The sequence below is a fragment of the Mastigoproctus giganteus genome, chromosome 12 (assembly GCF_048544385.1).
Source record: "Mastigoproctus giganteus isolate SK-2022 chromosome 12, ASM4854438v1, whole genome shotgun sequence".
In the NCBI taxonomy this organism is placed as follows: domain Eukaryota; kingdom Metazoa; phylum Arthropoda; class Arachnida; order Uropygi; family Thelyphonidae; genus Mastigoproctus; species Mastigoproctus giganteus.
The window spans coordinates 20,780,747-20,805,784 of NC_143586.1; the positions used below are offsets into that span (position 1 = coordinate 20,780,747).

The 25,038-nt window shown below is 40.0% G+C and overlaps 1 protein-coding gene across 1 annotated transcript; it reads left to right on the plus strand.

Annotated features, from left to right (window-relative positions):
• Window positions 1-22,558: 22,558 nt before the first annotated feature.
• Window positions 22,559-23,528, plus strand: LOC150076764 (uncharacterized). Its single transcript, XM_090386643.1, has one exon. It carries the CDS (start codon window positions 22,611-22,613, stop codon window positions 23,526-23,528), a length of 918 nt encoding a protein of 305 aa, XP_090242769.1. The 5' UTR covers window positions 22,559-22,610.
• Window positions 23,529-25,038: the final 1,510 nt, after the last annotated feature.

The window sequence follows — 25,038 nt, forward strand, 5'->3', positions numbered from 1 at the left end:
AGCTGCTGGAACGGGTACAGAGAAGGGCAACAAGATTAGTAAATGGAACAAAGGGTTGCTCTTACGAAGAAAGGCTTAAGTTTTGCAAATTACAGAGTCTGGAGACTAGGCACCGGCGAGGTGATCTGATAGAGGTGTATAAGGCCTTGAATGGTTTGAGCATGCTCAATGCCAATGGGATTCTTCATCTTTCTCAGAATAATCACCTCAGAGGGCATAAATTCAAATTGAGGAAGGACGGATGTCGGATAGATGTGCGGAAATTTGCCTTTGGCCAGCGGGTGGTTGGTTGGTGGAACCGACTTCCATCACTTGTTGTTGAAGTTGATAGCCTAAACAAATTTAAAGCTCAACTGGACAGGTATTTCGAACGAACGGAGGGGTGAAATGGGAGTGGGTTTTTTTTTTTTTTTTTTTGGCTGATGCTGAATAAGCTTGCTTTCTTGCATCGTATGCCTCTACTAATGCTAATGCTAATGCTAATTGATGTTCCGGAAAACGCCTGTGTTTTATATGATCGACTAGTGGTTTATATATTAGGACAACAATCTTGTGTTCTCAAGATCTATTCTGAAACGTGGAGAATAGACTCGCAACATCAAAATCGTTTATTCACTCTGAAATCCTCCCAGAAGTTAGACTTCAGAGTGCCGCAGAACGTGATTGTTTTATTATAAAACTCGTGCTGTGGATAACGTGTAGCAAGAGAATGGCTAAGAGGCAAGGATGATTAAACAAAACATGGTTTATTAATTATATCATACAAACAGATGTAAAAAATAAGTAGTTGCATTCTTCGTATGATTATATAAGATCTCTTATCAATATATAAACGATATATTGCAGGGATTATGATACATGTGTACCAACTTGTCTGTGTTCTTCATGTGATCCTCAGTTGGCACTGCTGCACGCACCCTATTAAGCCAACAATCAACCTCCGATTAGAGTATATAGGTATATAGGATGTCTCAAAAATATTGGTACAGACGTTTAGGGGAGGTAGGTAACATCTAAAGGAATGCGAATCGCTTAGGAACCCATAACCGGAAACGTCACTGTAAGTCGGTACACGGCGCTGTTCATCAGTTCTCGAGAGGGGAAAATTTCTGGTTTACTCATTCAAGAAGTAGTCGCCGCACGAAGAGCATGCATCGATATACGAACTGTAAGCTGGCAGATATGCACCTAGCGTATGGATTAGCAGAGAGCCCATACAGTGTGCGCCCCCATGCGGCACAACATCGCTTCGCAATAAATGTGTGGGCAGGTATGGTCGGTGATGCTTAGTCGGCCCATACCTGTTACCATCCCGCATGAACTCCGCTAAATATCGGATCTTTCTTGAACAAGTTCTACCCGGTTTACTTGACGATGTTCCAGCAAATGTGAGACCCAACATTTGGTTTCAACATGATGGGGTGCCTGCCCATTATGGAAGGTGTGTTCGTGACCATTTGAACAGGCGTTTTGGGCGTCAATGGATTGGCCGTGGTGGACCAGTTGCCTGGCCCCCACGCTCACCTGATTTATCGAGCCTTGATTTTTTTCTGTGGGGGAGGCCCCTCAAATCTATCGTGTATGAATTGCCTGTGGAGACGGAAATGGATCTCATGGCGAGACTCGTCTGCGCTGCTGCTACTGTCAAAGAAACTCAAGGTGTGTTCGACCGTGTCCGCCAATCCACGCTGCGTCGGTGTGACGCATGCATGGCGTCTCATGGTGGAACCTTCGAGCATTAGTTGTAACATCATGAAATGCATCCATCTCGTAATCCATTGTTAATATTATGTCAAATAAATGTTTGCTACTAATTACTGTCATGTGTCATTTCTGCTTCTTGTGCCTCTGCTACTACTCTCCAGTGACGTTTCCGGTTATGGGTTCCTATGCGATTCACATTCCTTTAGATGTTACCTACCTCCCATAAACGTTTGTACCAATATTTTTGAGACACCCTGTATATGTAAATTACTGTACAGGTTTAACAGTATGGCAATCCATTAGTACAAATGGATCTTACTAATCTTAGTGAGTGTTCCTATGAGGAGACTTGTTTCTCTGTGGACTCTATTAAATAAAGAGTTATGTACAAATTTGTATTAACGTCCGACACTTTCATTCTATTAACTATCGTGTTGCAAATATAGGGTGAAACTTACCAGGAGCCAGTGGCACAAGAGAAGTGCTTCCTCAGGATACGGCTCTCTTCGTCTCTTTTCCCTCTCTGGGTTTCTCGTTATATCTTTCTCCATTCTCTCCTTTTCCTCCTCCTTTCTCTTCTTTGTCCGTCCTGTGTCCTCCGTTTGTTCTCTGTGTCTGTGTGTCACCGTCCGCTTTGTCTGAGCTTCTCTTGTCTGCCTCCCTCTCCCTTCTTTGTCTCCGTTCTGCATATATGTATCTCCCCACTTTTAGAGTTTCTAATGCTTCTATTGGTCAAAAGGTTAATTTCGTGGGGAAATAAAAATCCCAGGGACTGTTATTTTTTGGAGACCTGACACAGCAAAAAATGGAATTTATGAGGAGAAAGAGGAACTTCACATCTGCATGGGGTGGAATTTCCAGACAGCCTTGACTGGAGGCATATGATGCAAGAAAGCAAACTTATGCAGCATGAGCCAAAAAAAAAAAAAAAAAACACTTCCACTTAACCCCTCTGTTCGTCCGAAATACCTGTCCAGCTGAGCCTTAAATTTATTTAGGCTATCAACTTCCACAACAAGGGATGGAAGTCTGTTCCGCCAACCAACTACCCACTGGCTAAAGGCAAATTTCCGCACATCTATCCTACATCTGTCTTTCCTCAATTTGAATTTATGCCCTCTCAGGTGATTATTCTGAGCAACAGGAAGAATCCCATCAGCATTGAGCATGCTCAAACCATTCAAGGCTTTATACACCTCTATCAGACCATCTCGCCGGTGCCTAGTCTCCAGACACTGAAATATGCACAACTTAAGCCTTTCTTCGTAAGAGCAACTCTTTGTTCCATTCACTAATCTTGTTGCCCTTCTCTGTACTCGTTCCAGCAGCTCTACATCCTTCTTGAAATGAGGCCTCCAGACTTGTATACAGTACTCAAGGTGTGGCCTGACCATTGCCTTATGCAAGGGAATAATCACCTCCTTATCCCTGCTAGAAAAATTCCTGTATATCATTGACAAGACACCATGAGCTACTCTTGCAGCCCATCCGCACTGCTCAGAGAACTTCATATCTGCTTGCACAATTACCCCCAAGTCCTTTTCATTGTCTACCACTGTCAGTGTAGTACCATATAGTTGACACATTGCTCTGGGGTTGCTGCTCCCATATGTAGTACTTCACATTTGTTAATGTTAAACTTCATTTGCCACCTCTCAGCCCATCTGCTCAACCTTTCCAGATCCTGTTGCAGCAGCATAGTGTGAGTAGTGTCCTTGACAACCCTCACAACCTTTGTATCGTCTGCAAACTTGGACATTAAGCTTGATATACCATCACCAGTATCATTTATAAATACAGAAAACAATAATGGACCCAACACTGAACCCTGAGGGACTCCACTAACAACATTAGTCCGCGATAAGCAGTGTCCATTGATTACCACCCTCTGTCTTCTCCCCTCTCTACCATCCCTTTATCCATAGCAGAAATTTGCCTCCAATGCCACACTGCTCCAATCTGTTCAGCGGTCTTTAATATGTAACAGTATCAAAGGCTTTTCTAAGATCCAAATATATGATATCAAAGTTATTTCCTGCATCCAGTTCTTTTTTCAGGGCACCATAGTATCCAATTAGATTGATCAGGGAAGACTTTCCCTTAACAAAACCATGCTATGTCCTAGCTATAACAGAAGTCTTGTCTAGATGATCCTGCAGGGCTTCTTTAACCAGTGCCTCCATTAATTTTCCGAGAACAGAAGTTAAACTCACAGGTCTATAATTACTTGTGTCAGCCTTTGATCCTCCTTTGTGAAGTGGGGTCACATTTGCACATTTCCAGTCTATGGGTACCTCCGCTGTGTTCAAGGAAGCTCTCATAATTATGGCTAAGGGTTTGCTTACTTCCTTTGTTGCCTCCTTTAATATAACTAGAGAGATCCCATCCACCCCAGGTGCCTTTCTTTTGTTTATCTTCAACAATTTCTCCTCCCCTTTACTCTAAGTTATTACAAGATTATCTAGCTTACTGCCAGAGTTGAATACACCTCTGGCATTCCCCTTGCTGAAGAACCCTTTATGTGTGAATGTCGGTGCGAAATATTAATTTAGTTTGTTAGCTACCTGAGCAGAATCATCAACATTTGAACCATCGATATCAAGTCAACCAATCTGATTCATCCCCTTCCTTCTAGAGTTTACATAAGTAAAGAACTCTTTGCTGTTTTTCTTTGCATCCTTTGCCAAAGATTTCTCATAATCTGTCTTTGCGTGACTAACCTCCTTTGGGAATTAATTACAGACCAGTTTATATCTATCATACGCTTCTGTGTCACGTGTTAATTTATATGTATCCCAATCATCTTTCTTCTCTGCCATGTGTCTCATTAGTTCATCTAACATCCATTTAGCCCTAAACCTTGAACAATATTTCTTAGTTGGTATGTAAAGCCTAGTAGCCACCAAGATAAGTTTTTTGAATGCTTCCCATTTTGAGTTTGCTGTTGGTAACATCATCAGTTGGTCCCACTGTATAGAATTTAAATACTGTCTCAGTCCATCGTAGTCGCCTTTATGAAAGCAATAACCCTTCCCTTTACCCCTAATTGTTGTTACCTCTTTGAGTAAATCCCACTTCAGCACACTGTGATGACTGCCACCTAGTGGTTCATTTACCTGCAGATTCTTAATGCATGAAGAATCACTACTGATAATCAAATCAAGAGTAGTCCTCCCTCTAGTTGCCTCCTGAACATGCTGATGTAGAAAACAATCATCCAATAAATCCACAAAAGCCTTGCTAGTGTGTGAGTGACCAGCCCCCAAATTCCAGTCAATATCTGGGAAATTAAAATCCCCCATTACAAGACTCTCTGATTTACTGGCCCACTCTATTTCCCCGTACAGTTTCTTATTATACTCATCAGAGTTATTAGGCCTGTAGCACACTCCTACTCTCAATTTTGATCTCCCAATGTCTATGTCACACCAAACTGACTGGACACTGCACTGTCCAGCAATGTCGACTGGCTTCACTTCCTTGGATTTTGTGTGTTTGTTAACTAATAGCATAACCCCTCCTTCTTACCTATCCTGTCTATCCCTTCTGTACACATTGTACTCCCCAAATTCCAGTTCTGCATCCCTTATATCTGTGTGACACCACGTCTCTGAAATCCCCACAATATCTGCCTTTGATGTTTTGAGCAATACCTCAAATTCATCAAATTTATTTACTAAACTCCTAGAATTGGTGTACACGCAAGTATACATGCACCTGTTCTTTTTCTTAGTTACCCTAACACAACCCATATGTTTATTTGTACCGCAATGACTCCCAGCAGTCTCTGAAATATTCTGCATCTTGTTTTTCAGGCTTCTGCTCATTCCAATAGAAGCAGTGCAAGAATCACTTTCAACCAGTGGCTACTGTTAATCAATTAATCGTTGTATCTCCCCCAAGCTAGCAGTTTTCCGACCCACCTAACACTGCCTCGATAGCATCAGCAAATATTCTTGCACCCTTTATATTTAAGTGTATCCCGTCCCTGTAGAAGCAGTCTCTCCTGATAATAAGTACAGACCACTAGCTCTAAAGTCCGTTTGTTCCTACACAAGGAATTTCCAGACAACAATCACCCCTTAGTTATAGGGATCAGATTTCACCCAAAAGTACGTTCCTTAATTGAATTACTCTCTTTTTTCCGACGAAAGTCATATACTTTCTCACCGTTTTATAAATATCACCCTACAAGTACAGTATTGGCAAAAGGTATAGGGTGACTTGGTGAGGTGACAGCCCTCAAAGGCAAATGAAAAGTAAAAATGAAGACATTTTTACAAAACCAAATACCGTTTGTGAACTTCAGGAAGCCATAATTCGTGTTTGGAACCGAGAAGTATCAGTTGATTATCTTCAGAAATTGATCTTGTCAATGCCTCGAAGGTGTGCTGCTGTCATTAAGGTGAGAGCCGGTTCAACTAAATATTAGTTTGCACCTGGTGAACTTTTCATTTTATTTTCCCTTTAAAATGATAAACTGAAGCAAATTCTGATAACATTTCAGCCATGATTCTCGTGTTTACCAAAAGTGTTGTATAAAGGTTGCTCATTTTGGCATATTTTGAGAGCACCTGTCAAATGTTACTTAGCCGTGCCTTAACTATTAATAAATATCTTTTGTTTATATTTCTATTTGTGATGCCAGTCATTAATATAACATACCATTGCGAAAAAGGGTTAGAAATGTGAAATTCCTAGGTGATGCACTTTCTTTGAACACCAGTGTATATACTTAGATTTGAGTAATGCTTTCGGCAGTGGGTTTACACATAGGTGTGTGTGTGTGTGTGTGTGTGTGTGTGTGTGTGTGTGTGTGTGTGTGTGTGTGTGTGTGTGTGTGTGTGTGTGTGTGTGTGTGTGTTGATAGATCGAGCTTCTGTCTGTCGTTGTGGAAGTTGATGTCCTGTGCGGATTGGGTGGGGGGGAAGGCTGGACAAACTTTTGGAGAGAATGGATAAATGAAATGGGAATTTTTTTTTCTTAGTTGACGCTGTTTAAGCTTTCTTTCTTGCATCATATATCCGCGAGTGTAGCACAGTGGTATCATCATTGTCTCTTGCTCTTATATTATTTCTCCCTGATTGGGGGATTGCTCTGCATGACGGGTACTGCTTCCAAGTACACAGTGTGGTTGTAATGTCTGGTGTTACTGTCGGTCGAGGAAATCTCTGATTATCCTACAGGTGTTCAGGATTGCGACTTTCTGGAGTTCCTTGTAGGTGTTCTCTAGGAGACCTATTGTTGCTAGGCTGCTATGTAGAGTCTTTGGTACCATACAGGTGGTTGACAGGATGATTAGGATGGTTGATAATTTTTGCAGATGCCACATCTCCTTGATCTCCTGTCGCAGGTTCGTGTACTTCCTAATTTTTTCCTCATGGGTTTTCTAGACATTACTATTGTTCGGAACCGTTATGTCAATCAGATAGGTAGCCTTTTCCATCTTGTCCACAAGGGTTATGTCCGGTCTGTTGTGCGGGATGGTCTTATCCGTTATTATGGAGCGGTCCCGGTACAGCTTGTGGGTTCGGGTCTCTAGTACTGCCTGGGTTCGTACTTGTAATAGGGTACACTTTCTTTGGTCAACTGGTATTTCCCCTTTTTTTTTTTTTTTTTTTTTTTTTTTTTTAGGAGCATTAGCAACTAAGGCCATATTGCTCCGGGATATGCGGTGGTCATTCCTTGACCTTTCCGCATCCTCCGTACTTTGGTGGTGACGGGCTCGAACCCCGGTCTAATCAAGAAGCGTGTGCTATGCACTGCTGCTCCTTCCCACCTGGCTACGGAGGCGCCCGGTATTTCCCCTCTAGCTTCTGATGTATTATCGTGGCTACTTGGTCGTGTCTATGAGTGTACTCAGTCTGGGTGATCACCTTGCACTCCGCGGTGATGTGTTGGATCGTTTCTGAGGCCAGGTGGCATCGTCCACATGTATCATCCGACACTCCGGGCTCCTTGGCGATGTATTTTCTATAATTTCTGGTGTTGGTTACCTGGTCTTGGATGACGATAGTAGTAGTTGTGGATGTTATCAATTCCCGGGGTTCGCCAGTTGTGGGTGTTCCTGATCGATTGTTTTACTTCTTCTTCTCGAATCTCCCACTCTCTCGTCTCTTGTATGTCCTTCGTTTTCTTCTGTTCTACTTCTATCCAGGTACTCTGCTGTTATGTCTTACTTCACTGCTCCAGATATTTCCCCAGAACTCTTCGATCGTCTTCTTCTCGCGTGGTCCGTTTCCTGCTTTCTCATATTCACCCGGTTTCCTGTAGAAGACTCTTTGGTCCTCATCGATGATTCGGTTGTTTATTTTCCTCTAGGAGCTCTCTTTGTCTAGGTGTAGTTTCTTGCTTGAGTACGAGGAGGTTCTGCTTCAGTGTGTCCAAGTATTCTCCTATTCTCTGATTTCTGGTCTCATGTTTTCTGTGGACGCTGTCTCTCTTGAGGATGCTCTTCACCTTTCCAATCAATTTCTTGCTTCTATTACCCTGTTGGTACTGGGTCAACTGACCTATCTTGACTCTTAATTCTTCTATCTTCTGCTGAAGTCTTCTTTCCCAAGCTGGCGTTTCCTTCTGTTTTTGGTTCTTCTGCTGCTGGTCTCTCGTTTCTTTTTCATTAATCCTAGTGGCTGCTATGGCAGCACAGTATACGGTTGTGTGGATATCCTCCAGCGTTGCACCATTGTTGTCAAGGTAATGTGGCATTATTTGCCGATTGAGGTGGTCTGTTACTCTCCACAGTATTTTATTTGGCCTTCGCTTAGGTATCACGTGGGTTCTTGTGGGGTCCATTCCTTCGAATTCTGATAGGGCCTTCTTCCACTCGTCTTCTATTCTGGATAGCATGACTTCGTCTCTTTCCACTTCAGCTACTCTGGGTTGTATTTCTTCTTGCTCTTCCTCTTCTGATTCCATGGTATGCTGTTCCTCCTCTGATTCCATATTGACCATATTCTTTGTGCTTTGTAGCAGATCGCTCACATCCTGCTTGATTTTTTCCAAGATGGCAGGAGCTATTAGGTTCTTCGTGACGATGGTTCTTCTTTGGGCTGCTAATCGCTGTTCGGTGACCTGAATATTTGGGCACCGTTCCAACCACTTGGTATGTAGTCGCGATCTGTACATTGTCATATCGATCTCTAGCCTGGTTAGTTCATAGTATGCTCGCATGATGTACGTATTCATTTCAATGCTCCACTTCAAACGTTGGTGTTTTCTTCCTTCCTGGGTGGTCACTAGCGCAGTTGCGCAGGAAACACTTATTATTATTTATTTATTTATTTTGTGAGAAAGAACAGATAACAAGCATTGTTTTTAAAATATTCAGTCGTAGTATGCTTTAATATCACAAGATGGGGCTACTATCGCAAATAGAACGCCAATACACTGTACTTCAGTTTTTGAGATTAATGGCAGTACCAAATGAGACTACCAAACCACTCCGATTTTACACATTTAAAGACAACTTATGTCAACTAAAACTGTGAGATAGAAACTAAATTTGCTTAGATGATTCCTTATCTTTGAGAACAGTCGCCACATCACATGCGCAAGCAGCAGAGTAAACTCTGCTTCTAAAGCTGCATGGGAATTCAAGTTTCTCCATTAATAGAAATAAAAATTGTCCAGTTGGGGTTGGCGCCGAAATAACAAGAAATGTAGAAAATGAAAAGTGAATGTGAAAGACGTCTGGATAAAGTTTGCTGCCAGAGCACATTGTACTCAAAAGCACCCCAGCAGCAGTTCAAAGATAGTGGAGTTATGTGTTAGGGATTTTTCTCATACTGCAACCTAGGATATTTAGTAGTTATGCAGAGGACCATGATTCCAGACGCCTAACTGAACATTTTAGGCAATTCAATGTTCCCTACGATAGTAGCTTTTGGTACAGAACCATGTTTGTTTCAAAAGGATAAAACACAATGGTGGATTGAAACCCTACGGTATCCTCAGACATCAGGACGTTGAGGATAATATCGCCTGCAGCTGCACCACCCACATGAGATGTGATGTATTAGTATTAATATTAATAGTATTAATAGTAGCAAATGTGATTATATATTCAGTCAAAAAAAAAAAATAAATAAAAATTATTTCCCACTTTACCTGACCACCCCCTAATAATTTGTTTAGTTGTTAAACTTATTCAAATGACTCACTTCCACGATATCAGAAGGAAGTTTCTTCCAACGATCAACTAACCTCTGGCTGATAGAAAATTTGCATAACTCTATCCTACAGCCATCCTTTTTCAATTTGCCTCGTTGTATGTGTTCTCCGATAAAGAATAAGAATACCATTATCATTAAGTTTACTTAATCCATTTAAAGCCTTAAACACTTCAGTCAGGTATCCTCGCAAGTTCCTAGTTTCCAAATTTTTCAAAACATCCACATCTTATTTTTAAAGTGAGGTTTTCAGACTTATAGGCAGTACTCAAGATAGAGCCTATAGGTCTGAAACCTATAGATTAGAAAAAAAATTAAATAATAGTAATAATAATAATTAGGAGGCTTTGTCCCCTGCTCGTTTTGCTCGCCAATCTCCGCACACGCATTTCTAAGTAAAATGTAGAGGTATGATGGAGTAAGTCAAATCTTTTCTATGTAAAAGACACACCTGTCAAAACTCACTGAACTATATCTAATCAGGAAATAACCTATGCAATTATTTACCTTTCATTTGTAGCGACGTAATTTCCCTGCTCAGTTGTGCCACATGACCTGCATCCCTCTTCACTCATTGGCTACCTCACCCCACCACGCGGAATTCTCAAGGTCAAATAAATATCACTATGAAATTTGTGATACTATAAAAGGCCTTTTGCTTCGGTTCCATAATGCATGAGGAATATTGTTACATCCAAAAGAGCAGGACTAAAATATTTACAAACTATACAAATATTTAAAATATTTACAAAATACTTAACTATTTACAAATATACAAACTATATCAGGACGATGGATCCCTTCATCAGCTGATATTAATACACAAAAGACGTTCAATGGAACATCAAATGATGCCGAGCATGATCATATATTACACAGTGAAGCACGTGCATAAGGTTGGTGAACGTTATGGAGGCAGTTATCTTGCAATGCGGCGAACGTTGACATGCGTGCCACGTACGCGCTTTACATTGTCAACAGCAAGTGTCTGATTCTGCCCAGTAACCCATTTATCTTCTTCCATTTAACGTTCACAAACCTCGAGCACTTGTACACGAGGTTTGTGAATGTGATTATAAATTATAATTTATAATCACAAATAGTCAAACCTGATGAACATTATCACTCTATACTCGATTTTCACATAAGAATTTGTGGGCCACGAAAATAATTACAATTTTGACATTTTGTTAGCCATGTTATTATAAACTTGGCCAACAAAATGAATTATGCAATTATTTACCTGAGCATTTGTAGTGATGTAATTGCCCCACCTTCTTCTCCCATTGGCTCGAATAAACATCACTAGGAGGAAAACTTTTTTTAATGTATAGAAAGATGATGATAATAATAATAATAACCACCCACATAGCCGCATATTGTGCTGCAGTAGCATCCACGAGGATTAATGGAAGAGAAGCGAGAGACCAGCAGCAGAAGAACAGAAAACAGAAGGAACCACCAGTTTGGGAAAGAAGACTTCAGCAGAAGATAGAAGAATTAAGAGTCGAGATAGGCCAATTGACCCAGTACCAACTGGGCAATAGGAGTAAGAAATTAATTGGAAAAGTGAAGAGCATTATCAAGAGAGACAGCGTCCACAGCAAACATGAGACAAAGAATCAGAAAATAGGAGAATACTTGGACACATTGAAGCAGAACCTCCTTGCACTCAGCAAGAGACTACGCCGATAAAAATAGAGCTCACAGAGGAAAATAAACAACCGAATCTTCGATGAAGACCAAAGAAGCTTATACGGGAATCTCTGAGACGATGAGAAACAAGGGAACGAATCACCCAAGAAGAAGACGATTGAGGATTTCTGGAGAAACATACGGAGCAGGGAAGTAAAACGTAACAGCCGAGCCACCTGGATAGAACTAGAACGCAAAAAAACGAAGAAATGAGAGGGTGGGAGATTCAGGAAGAAGTAAAACAGACGATCAAGAACTCTCACAACTAGCGAACTCCAGGAATAGTTAACGTCCACAACTACTGGTACAAGAAGCTCACACACACACACACACACACACACACACACACACACACACACACACACACACACACACACACACACACACACACACACACACACACACACACACACACACACACACACACACACCTGGCAGAGCAATTCACCCGAATGATAAGGCACCCAGACACGATCCCGAAGTTTTTCACTCAAGGAATCACATATCTGAAGCCTAAAGACGAAGATTCAAGAAACCGGCGAAATATAGACCAATCCCAGCAATGTACAAGATTCTGACCAGCAGAATAACTAGTAAGATGTCACACCACTTGGAGAGCCCGGATATAATGGCCGAACAGCATAAAGTTTGCAAGCGGCTGAGCAAAGGATGCAAGGAGCAATTAACCATAGATGCCGCGTTTATGGAGCAAGTCTACAAGATGCGCCGCAACGTGTACATAGCCTACGTCGATTACTACAAGGCTTTCGACTCCGTGCCTCATAGCTGGCTAATACAGGCGCTGAAGATCTACAAAGTCAACCCGATAGTGACAAACTTCCTAGGAGAAACGATGGCGAAATGGAGTACCACCATTAAGGTCGAAAACATCACAACCAGGCCAATTCCCATCAGGAGCGGGATCTTTCAGGGAGATGTCCTGAGCCCATTGTGGTTCTGTCTAGCACTTAATCCGCTATCTACCATTCTCAACAGTAGCAAGTACGGATATAACCTCAAAGAAGGAAGGAAGAACCTGTACACCATCACCCACCTGATGCACATGGATGACATCAAGCTCTACACGGAAACCGAGAAGCAACTCCTGCAGCTACTCCAGATCACCGAAGAATTCAGCAATGATATTAGGATGGAATTTGGTCTAGACAAATGCAAGACCCACTGATTGCACAAGGGAAAATTAGTCAACCGAAACTACCAGCTGCAGACGGGTAAAGAGATCGAAGCCATGGCAGAAGGAGAGGTCTACAAATACATGGGGATGGTGTAAACACTGCCCTTATAGCACAAGGAAATTAAGGCCTGCCTGACCGAAAAATACCATCAGAGACTCAAAAGCCTGCTGAAAGCAAAGCTGAACGGAGGGAACACAGTTAAAGCCATAAATACCTATGCAGTCCCGGGCTAACATACTCCTTTGGGGTCATAGATTGGACTAACACCGATCTGGAGGATATCATGAGAAAGACAAGGACAATGATGACCAAGAGCCGCCAACAATACCCGAAATCAGCCTTGGAGAGACTGACAATTGCCCGGAAAGAAGGGGGAAGGGGCCTGATAGACCTCGTCGAGCAATGGAAGACAGCGATTGCTAACCTGAAGGATTGCTTCCAGAAACACACAGCAGCACTCCACCAGGCCATAAGGAAGATAGACAAGCGGTATACCCCACTCAACCTAAGCGAGGAGAAGCCTCCCAGCCAGGAGGCACAAACGAAGCTAGAAAGATATACAGAGAAGACACTCCATCAAGATCACATTGATAAAATTACTTCCAATGCATGGCTCATGAGCGGGATGCCCTACCCTGAGACTGAAGGATTCATGCTAGACATCCAAGATCAGGTAATCAACACCATAAACTATAGAATATACATCTCCAAGGAGTTCGGTGTGTGTCAGATGACACGACGATGGTGCCTGGTCTCAGAAACGATCCAAAACATCACTGCGGGATGCGAGGTGATCATCCAGACTAAGTGCACTCCGAGACATGACTAGGTTTCCAGGGTAATACACCAGAAGCTAGCAAGGAAATACCAATTGATCACAGATAGTGTACCGGTACTACAAGTACGAACTCCAGCCAGTACTAGAGACCCCAACCTACAAGTTGTACTGGGACCGCGCCATAAAAAGGGACAAGACAATCCCACACAATAGACCAGACATAACCCTTTTCGACAAGAAGGAAAAGGCTATCTGTCTGATTGACATAGCGGTGCCCAACGCTGGCAACCTTCAGAAAACCCATGAGGAGAAAATCAGGAAGTAAAAGAACCTAAGACTGAAGGTCAAAGAGATGTGGCATATGCAGCAGATAACAACCATCCCGATCATCGTGTCATCTACTGGTATGGTGCCAAAGACTCTACATAACAGCAGCATTAGGTCTCCCAGAGAACACCTACAAGGAAGTCCAGAAAGTCCCAATCCTGAACACCTGTAGGATAGTCAGAGAGTTCGTCCACCAACAGTAACACCATACATAACAACAACCACCCTGTGTACTTGGTAGAAATACCCGTCATGGGATGGAACTAGGGTGACCATTGGTCCGAATTTTGCGAGACATCCCGATTTTCGGTTCTCTATAGAGGCGTCCCGAAAGACCCCTGGGTAGGACAGCATTTGTCCCGATTTATCACATAACGTAAAATATAATAATATATTATACTAAAATTCATTAACTAGCATAACGTGAATGTGTATAGAAAGTTGAATAAAATAAATCTCGATTATTTTGGTTCTGTCCAGATTTTTTAAGGTGGATATCCCGAAATTGGCTGATCAAGAGTTGGTCACCCTAAATGGAACCCCCAATAAGGGAGAAAAAAATTATTATTATTATTCTTATATAATAAGAACCCTCATTAAGGAGAAAAAAATATTATTAATATAAAATAAGAACCCCCGATTAAGGGAGAAAATTTATTATTATTATTATTATAAAACTAGAGGCTTCCTCCCTGCTCGCTTTGCTCGCCATCCCCCGCGCACGCTTTCCTACGTGAAATCTAGAGGTATGACGGAGTAAGTCGATTCTTTTCTACATAAAAGACACACCTGTAGAAACGCACTGATCGATATCTAATCAGGAAATGACCTGTGCATTTGTAGTGACATAATTGTATTACATCACCTGCGTCCCTCTTCTCCCATTTCCCACCATACCACGCGGCATTTGCAAGATCGAATAAATATCGCTACATTATTATTATGGTTGCTCTTATATTATTTCTCCCTGATTGGGGGTTCCACCTCGTGACGGGTATTGCTACCAAGTACACAGGGTGGTTGTTGTTATGTCTGGTGTTACTGTTGGTTGAGGAACTCTCTGACTATCCTACAGGTGTTCAGGATTGCCACTTTCTGGAGTTCCTTGTAGGTGTTCGCTGGGAGACCTATTGCTGCTAGGCTATTATGTAGGGTTTTTGGCACCATACCTGTGGTTGACACGATGATCGGGATGGTTGTTATCTGTTGCATGTGCCACATCTCTTTGATCTCCTGTCTTAGGTTATTATTATTATTATTATTATTATTATTAGCGTAATATGCATATTACGCCTATTTTAAATTTCTCTTGTTATAATATTCCATTGTAGAACTTAAGATATGCAATTGTGTATCCCTTTATGTAAATTAGCCCAGTGGTTACAATCACTGCTTTCCACCACACTGATCAGATGATCTTCAATTCGAATCTCATTAGTGATGCAAAGAAATTTTATTTGCTTTTTTTTTTTTACATCAGAGCTGAGTTAACTGGAGTCCGGCAGGGATCGAATGTTTTTTTTTTTTTTTCTGGAAACTCGGGTTTTTCGCTAGAAAACCAACCGAAGAATATATGCAATTACAAACATAATATACTGACGCCTCGTAGCCTTAGTTGCTTTGGCGCTTAATGAAAGAAAAGTGAATGGCAAAATAATGAGCTGATATTATTAATATCCATAAAATAAAGTAACATTGTGTCTTCTAAACATTGGCAGAAGTTCAACCTATATCGTGTGATAAAAATCTGATGTGGCCATTATTAGAATTCATTCTAAGGATTCTTAGAAATGCCAGTTTCGCTATCATTTCTAAGAATCCTTGGTGCATAGGTTTCAGAACGCGTCAGAAGCAAGAGAATGATTTATTAAACGGTTTCTGGGAGTTTTTTTTTTTTTTTCTTTTAGTGAATGACTAAGATCTATATTTAGAGAGTTTACACAAATAAGCAAGCTGACTGGAAAGTGTAACAGAAGTAAGTTAAGCTTACTTTCAAAGAACCTAAATGATATTTTCTAGGACATATACACTGAGTGATCACTGAATTATGACCACCTCCTAATACTTCGTAAGACTTCCTTTTGCCCTCAGTACAGCAGCTATCCGATGTGTCATTGATTCAACAAGATGTCGGAAGCATTCGGGAGGTATGGCCAACCAAGCTGTGTGTAATGCGGTCAGCAATGCAAGTATGGAGGTGATTGGTGTATCCAAACTCTTGATGCGATTGATATCGGTGAAGTTCGGAGGCCAATCGATATGCTGGAAGTCAAGAACTGTGTTCCTCAAACCATTCCTGCACAACAAGTGCCCGATGGCTCGGCGCATTGTCATCTTGGAAGACACCAAGATGACAATGAATTAAATATTATACAGGGTGTCACAAAAAGGTGTAACCAATTTTAAATGAATAATACAAACAATAGGAAACTAATAATCCGTTCTTTTCTTTTGCAGATTGTGACGGTTGTCCTGAAGTTTAAGTAGAGAAGTTAACAAATGGATCCCGTGACCAAAGCACAGGTAGTGGAGTGGTTTATTGAAACCCGGTCTGAAACGCAGGTTCAGCGTAATTTCAGGAGTAAATACGGGATAAAGCCACCAACCCGTAACAGCATCAGAAAGTGGTATCAGCTATTCAAGGAAACAGGTAGCGTCCATCCTAAGAAAAGCCCTGGTCGTTGGATTGGGCGTGATGGTCCCATTGCGTGGCCACCACGTTCATCAGATTTATTCCCTTGTGATTTCTTCTTATGGGGATTCATCAAAGACACAGTCTACAAGACCCCTGTTGCAGACATGGTAGACTTAAAGCACAGGCAGGAGCAGCAGTGCGTAGCACACGCTTCTTGATTAGATCAGGGTTCGAGCCCGTGGCCACCAAATACGGAGGATGCGGAAAGGTCAGGGAATGACCACCGCATATCCTCGGAGCAATATGGCCTTAGTTGCTAATGCTCCTAAATAACAACAACAACTTAAGCACAGGATTACAAATGTAATTACCCATGATTAAGCCTGACATCCTTGAAAAAACATGGGATGAACTTTATTACCGATTAGATATTGTTCGGGTGAAAAGTGGTGCACATGTTGAATGTCAGTAAAAACGTTAACTGTTTTTCTCTCATTTAGCGCAGGTTTTGTGTTTCTATCATTAAAAATAGCCGGCCGGGTGCGCCTATGCGTTAAAACGGCCCAGCATCGAGTCTGTGGTTAAGGATACGATACAGAAGCATTTCAATAGGAATAGCATCCTTAAGAGATCACAGCATAAGTTCGTGAAGGGGTAGTATGCCCGACCATTCTAGCTAATTATTATGAAAGTCATAAAACAGTTCCTTCTGTTACTCTGGGTAATCTGTACATCCAAGCATATCCATCAAACTAATCCATCAATCTACGAAACATTGTGCCGCACTTCATAGAGTCCATTTTTCCCCCCCTTGAGGTATCACATACGGTCTTCTATCTTGGAATAAGATAACCCCTTAACATTTTGGCTTTCCCGTTTTGTAATTTGCAAATACCCCTGAAGTAGATACATATTACTTTAATTTTTCAATGACAGTTACTTGAACTATAACTGCGTAAACTCTTCACAATGTGTCCATGCATGGACACACTGTCTAGCCAAGAATAACTCGCAGGTAATTGCTCGTCTTTATAACTACTAAAAGATTTTTATTATTCCCTCTTGCGCTACTGAGCTGTAGACCGTTCAGTTAACGATATGTTTTTAGTCTCCTAGGCAAACATGAAATGCTTAAAATGCAGTAATCGATATGGCTGATACGCATAAAATGCATTCTGGTGTACACCCTGCAACTGCTTATAGCAATTTTACTTTTGCTCTGTTGTATGGTTTTTATGTTTTGCCCTGCTATACGTTTGTTACTTAATTTTTCTGTGAATTAGGAAGGATTTGATCCCTTTTGATCACAAAAATCTGATCGTCCTCTGTATAAAACAGACTGAGTAGCAGGCAGAGATAAAGACATTCCATCGGGCGTCTTCTTCCATGGGGGTGTTAGTTTTACACACGAATCGACTTTTGATTTTCCCTCCCATGAATACATTAACTGAGATTCAAACTATGTAATATCACCACCTTACCTTAATGGCTGAAAATACCGATATTCCATTCGGTTAGAGGGAGGGTTAGCAATGTGCATAACCCCAGGGGTTCACATCTGGTGAGTATGGACTTGGCACACCCAGGGTACTGAGCTGGATATCATCATCCTTCTCTCTTTTGGTGATTCCCCCCCTACCTCTCTCTCTCTCTCTCTCTCTCTCTCTGAGGGTACTCAATTTTTTTTTTTTTTTGGCTGGTGTAGCATAAGCCTCAGGCTTTCTTGCACCGTATGGCTAATAATAATAATATCCAAATTGCGCGCGCTCCACGGACCCCAAATTTTAAACAGATTTTTAAAATATATTGAACGGCGAAGTGAATAATAGTATCGATATATATGTATATTTCCTTAATTTTAAACACTACACTGCCCTACCATTAATATAGGACACCCCCTCCATGGATGGGGAAACAGGTCCTATGCATGCAACACGTCACAGGACCTGCTATAAACATGCACACTGGGCTTCGAACAGACAATTGCAAAAGTGGGCATGCACGATGACATGTTCAACAGAATTAAGAGACTTCCAACGTGGAATGATAGTAGGATGTCACATACGCAAGCGTTCTGTACATCGCAGTCACGCTGGGGATTCTTAGGTTAACGGTTAGTGTCTTAGGTTAACGGTTAGTGACCTTATATGCAAATGGAAGAGGAATGGGACTGTCTGCCAAAAAATGGCCTGGTAAACCCTGAAAACTAACAGAACGGACAAGAGAATTCTGCGAAGAACTGTGCACCAAATCGTAATTTGCCATTGTCTAAAGTCACACAAACCCTCTGTGAGAGTATTGGGACTAATGTCAGCACTAGTACAATGGGAAGGACACCCTATGATATGGGTTACAATAGTCGTGCTACACGCCGATTAACATGGTGTAAGGAGCGCGAATCCTGGACTGTAGAGCAGTGGAAACAGTCCTATGGACAGACGAGTCGAGGTTCACACTCTAACAGTCTGATGGCCATTCCTGGGTGTGGCGAATTCCAGGGGAACAGTTCCTTCCTGATTGTATCCTCCCAATAATGAAGTTTGGTGGAGGCAGTGTCATTGTATGGGGCTGCTTTTCATGGTTTGGTTTGAGCCTATCAGTCATTATCGACAAATCCATGAATGCTGGGCAATACCAGGACATCCTGGACAATTATGCATTTCCAACATTATGGCAATACATCGGGGAAGGCCCATACCTGTATCAGCAAGACAACGCGCCATACCATACTGCTCGGGTCGTAACAAAGTGGTTTGAGGACATGGGTGTGGAAAAGTTGGCTTGGCCAGCCCAGAGTGCTGATCTGAACCCTATCGAGCATCGTTGGGTTGCATTGGATCGTCCGGTACGTGCACGTCGAGATCGCCTAAAGAACAAGGCCGAACTGTTGGCTACGTTAAATTCCGAGTGGAGGAACATATCACCTGACATTTATAAAAAGCTGTTGAGAGTATGCCGCGAAGACTGAAGGCATTCATAAAAGCAAAAGGTTTCAGCACAAAATATTAAATGACACAATAAAAGCTCTTTTTTTTTTATCTAAAGGCAGTGTATGATAGGCAGTGTATGTTAATGATAGGGCAGTGTATATGTGTATGCGCCTATTGCCTTCGCTATGTCCGTCCGCATGCAAGTAACAACTCGACTCCCAGTAGACGGATGGATTTTCATGAAATTTTATATTTGGGCCTTTTAAAAATATTACACTTTTTCCATACAAAATTTCATCAAAATTGAATAAATAGAAAGGCTATTAAATAAAACAAAAATGAAACATTTTAGATTTGTTTGGCACAGGTACAGTCTATGGAACGAGTAGTAATCTCCACATCCTTTCTAAAATGAAACTTCCAGACCTGTATGCAACACTCAAGATGCTGTATAGTCATTGCCTTATAGAATGGGATAATCAGGTCCTTGTCCGCAAATTCCTGTATGTCAGACACATGAAGTTCACTGAACAGTGCAAACTGGCTGCATAAGGTTTTGCCACTGATGATCTCATGTTTTTCGTCCAGCAGAACAGGAAAATTGATCAGAAAACACAAGAAATTTATGGATATAATACACATAGGCCGATAAGATAGGATAAGATAAAGAGCCATATTAGGGCTCTTGGGTGTCCCTAATATGACAGTTTTTTTGTTTTTTTTTTTTTGCACAATTACCCACAGGTTGTTTTCGTTCTCCACTGCTCTTGGTATGGTATCACACAGTAGCTACGTCATTCCGAGATTACTGTTGCCCATATTTTTGGCAGAGAGATCAGAGCTTCAGCTCTGATCTCTCTGCCAAAAATAATAATAAATATATAATATTTGAATTACATTTTGGCTATATTAGTAATGGAAAATTATGGCAGTAAACAAACTTATACCGTATAGTATCAGCCAACAAAAAAACAAACTTCCCACATCCATCCACTCTAACAGTTTGTCTAGTTCTTCCGTGAACTTATTCATATCATCCACTTCTACAACACCAACTGGAAGTTTGTTCCAAAAATCAACTACCCGACAGCTGAAGATAAATTTCCGCACGTCTATCCTATCACCCTCCTCCTCCTCCCTCAATTTGAATTTATGCCCCCCCCCTTATGTGCGTAGTCTGAACAATAGGAAGGACTCCACCGGCATGTGCTTACTCAATCCATTTAGAGCCTTAAACGCCTCAATTAGATCTCCTCGAAGAGTTCTGCAAATTGCAGTCTTCAGACACTGCAATTTGCGGAACTGGAGCCTTTCCTGGTAAGAGAACCCTATTGCCCTTCTCTGCCCTCGATATACAAGCACGCTCTCCGATTTTTTTGATTTTTTTATTTATGAGTTGTTTTTCCTCAATAGGTGTACTTCTACTAGTCATAACGAATATTTCCTGTGCATCTAATTTACACAAATGTAGGTAGGTCCTTTCAGGTGTTTTGGAAACCAAAATTAAAAGGCAGCTACACAGTACAAAATTTATATAGAAATAAATGATAACTTTAATAATAAACATACCTCTTGAATAAAAAAAACTAAATTTTCTTTTTTACGTATTAGAGTCAGCTCCAAAGACTACAAGTTTGGATTGTTTAAGATAAGTTCCACGACAATTAAAGACATGGGGTGTCTTGTCTTATTTGTTTTCTAAGCCAGTTTGTACACTAAGTACATCGAAAGAAAGGCTGTGTACGTCTGAAACTAGCTAGCTTCCGTCTTGAGTCCGCCCCTACAAAAATATTAATTAATTAAAATGAAATTATAAATAAATAAAAAATTAGAAAAAATTCACCATAAAAGTTCTAATTTTTACCATATGAAAGAGAAATCTAATCTCAGAATTTTAATCCGTAGCAAGACTATTTAACTACTGGGCTAGGAGTTGCGTGCTGAAGAATTGCTCTTTATTATTTCAAGGTCCACTAAAGAAGCATCACATAACTGGACATTATATCCACAGTTTTTACGAAGTGCATGGTAAAACTTAACTGCAATGTTGGAGAACCTATTTCTCAGGGGAAGAGCCAAGCATCACTGTCGCATAACTTTTCTTGGCTTAACTTATATCACCATTAACACTACTATAAAATAAAAATTTTCGCCCTTTTTTATTTGTATCGTTTAAAATATTTTGATGACAGGGACATCTTTTCCATTGGATACTGTACTTAGGATATACTTTATATACTGAGAAAACAATAAGGTCCAAAAATATAATTCAAATAGAATTAAACAATTTTATCCCAATAACGAAATTCTGCACAGTAATTTTTAAACAGATTTCTAAGATAAATTATTTCTTCGACTTTTTTGTTAGTAAAATCAGTAATAACGTCATCAAAGTTCTGTTGTTATCAAAATTGAGCTGCGATTATACATTTAACACACGGACAATTTGTTTGATAAAATATAGTTAGGCCTCAAAATTAATAGTACTTAAGGCCTAAAACACCAAAAGACGTCCATGTTTAAGTATCCCTCTAAAAATTTCCCAGAAACCTTCATAATACTCTGGTATAAAGTTAAACTTAAAATTTTTGTTTGTGTATTTCTCAAACAAAAATTCACATCAGAAAACAAATGCACAAATTTTTACAGAAATAACGCAAGACTGCATTGTCCACTCCCAAGATTCCATAAAACTACGAGATGTTCTCGGTAGCATACAATACGATCAATTCCCGAAAGCTTATATATTTGCAAAAGAGAATGTAATTTTTCGAAATTTTATAAAATTAAATTGAAGTAAATATATAATAAAAATGTGAACTGTACAAATGTCATACGCGTGGCTGTATTAAAGATTTATTTGCAAACAAGATTGAAGTAGCAACAGGATTTTAATTTCCATAATTTGTCGGCAGTCAAACAGGCGCTACTTGGTTATCCAATTGGCCAACCAGATCACGAGCAGATGATGCTATAAATAGAATATTTGTAGGCAGCGTCAAGCAATGTACGTTTGGCTCCAGTGGAGTAGAGGTCGATGACGCTTTGTTTTGTAGGCTATAAGTGTTTATCTAGTTTTAAAATGAATCATGAAGTTTGTGTTTTATTTTAATATCTAAAACTTAAAAGCGAATCGCTTTTTCAAACTGATAAACCGCTGTTGCGAAAAACTTTATGGTGCTATGTAAATATTTACTTTTGGTATCCGGTCAGGTAAGTCGATGCGGTCCATTAGCTTCTTTTGTATCGCATTTGTTCGTTATGCCTACTACTGCAGACCTGCATCTCGCTATAACGGAGCGTAACGTTGTTGCTGTAGAAAGAATAATTGCTTCTGGAATAAATGTTAACGCTACTTTACGAGGAACCACACCACTTAGTCTTGCCATCTATCGGGGTTACACTGAACTTGCCGATTTACTGATTCGCGGTGGTGCAGATGTAAATTTAAGGAGCAAAGATCACCTCGATCGAGTAGAACCACCTTTGTGTTCATCGTGCCGACTGGGAAATTATACCGCAACTAGACTGCTGCTCTCGTCTCCATCGGTTGATGTTAATCAACGGGATTTCTTTAATAAAAGTCCCTTATGGATCGCTACGAAAGAAAGGCGGTTTGATTTACTAGAACTCTTAGTTAACAACAATGCCGATGTTAATATCGCAGAAATATGGAGTGAATGTCCGTTATATATGGCTACGAAGTATAAAGGTAGAAGAAAGTTTGCTGAACTTCTTATACGTAGTGGGAGTAGAGTAAATATTGCTGATGCAGATGGGCGTACTCCCCTTTACTGGACTGTTCATCAAGCCGACTCAGAAATGTTCACATTATTGATTCATGCTGGGGCGCATGTGAAGAAATATCCTTGGTTAGCTAAGTCAAATCTCCCCGTATCCTGGCAATCTGATCCAGACCTATGCAAATGGATAGAAGATTTACAGAACGCACCACCAGCTCTAAGATTTCTTTCCAGGAATTGCATACGTCGTTGGCTTGCTCTAAGATGGAAGAGGTTGACCGTAGAAGCTGTCGAAAGTCTACCTATTCCTGATAGGTTGAAAGATTTTATCTTGTTAGATGATATATAAAGAGAATGTTTCATATTTTTAAACTTTACGATCTTATTTATATTTATATATATAAAGAGGATTGTTTTATCCTTGCCTATTTATATGTATATTTGTATAAGTTTATGGTTATACCTGAAATTATAAGCCTGTTGCCTCCATAATTTTGAGACTTTATTCACTGCTCTAAGCAGAAAATAATACTGATGTTGTAAATAATATATTTGAGAAGCTTTTATTATGTTTTATACATAATACTAGTGAGAGAAATAGAACAATCTAATTTTATAATTTAGAGAATTTCTGTTACTAAGAATTCAATGCTATCTTGTTTAAATTAAGGCTAGAAATAAGAAATTCTGTTTATTTACTTTCACGATCAATACTGCGGTCGTTAATATTAAAGGAAACTAATTCCTCTTTGTAATTTTAGACCCTGTTTTGATAATTGTAATTTAAACTGTAATGTTCATTACTTTGGGAAATTGCTACGCTGTGTTGCAAAATATTATTCAGCATAAATAAGTAAATCAAAAATGTATGCGTGTTGGCTAATGTGTTTTCATCAATTATAAATTGTGCTTAATTATCATAAGAGAATCATGGCGCCTTTTGCACTGCAGTACGATATTGATGGGTGATGCGCGCGCAACCTTGTACCTGTGTGGTTTGAAGTCAGCAATGGAAATTTTGGTAAATATTTTTTGATGATTTGCTGACATCGAATATTAAATTTTGCTTTCTCAGGTGGCCCAATAAATATATTGGACCATCATATATAAAACTGCTTACACATATTTGATAAAGCTGTTAAATTTAAATATTGTGAAAAAAGCAAATAATAAAAATAAGTAAATCATAATTAATAACAGTAACGAATTAGCGTGATGTATATTTGAGAAAGTTTTTTTGCTTCAAGTGATTGAAAAATATTATTCAACATTAAAAAAAAAATTATATGCGTGTTGACTAATGTGTTTTAATTAATTGTAAATTGTGCTTAATTATCATAAGAGAACCCTGGCGGCTTTTACATGCAGTACAATATTGATGGGCGATGCGCGCGCATCCTTGTATATATGTCATAAATATTTATGACATATGAAAATATGTCATAAATATTTTTTTGGTGATTTACTAACATTGAATTTTGCTTGTTCAGGTGGTCCAATAAATCGCATATAAAAGTTCATCCTTCTAAAATATTTATTATTTCCACATATTTGATATAAAGCTGTTAAATATAAATATTGTGAAAAAAGCAGAAAAATAAAATAAAAAACGAAGAATTAGCGAGATGTATATTTGAGAAAATTTGCTTCAAGTGATGTTGAAAAATATTGAGCTTTAAGTAAATCAAAACAGTACAGTAGGATAGCAGTTACTATAATGCTTGATAGCAGTTATCTATTGTGGTGCCTGCAGTTGAAACCAAGTTAAAACATGTTTTTAATCCTATGAGTAGAATTAGACTGAATATTTCATTAATGTGAATCTCGTAAAATCCTTGTGGTTTCGAGATGTTAGAATT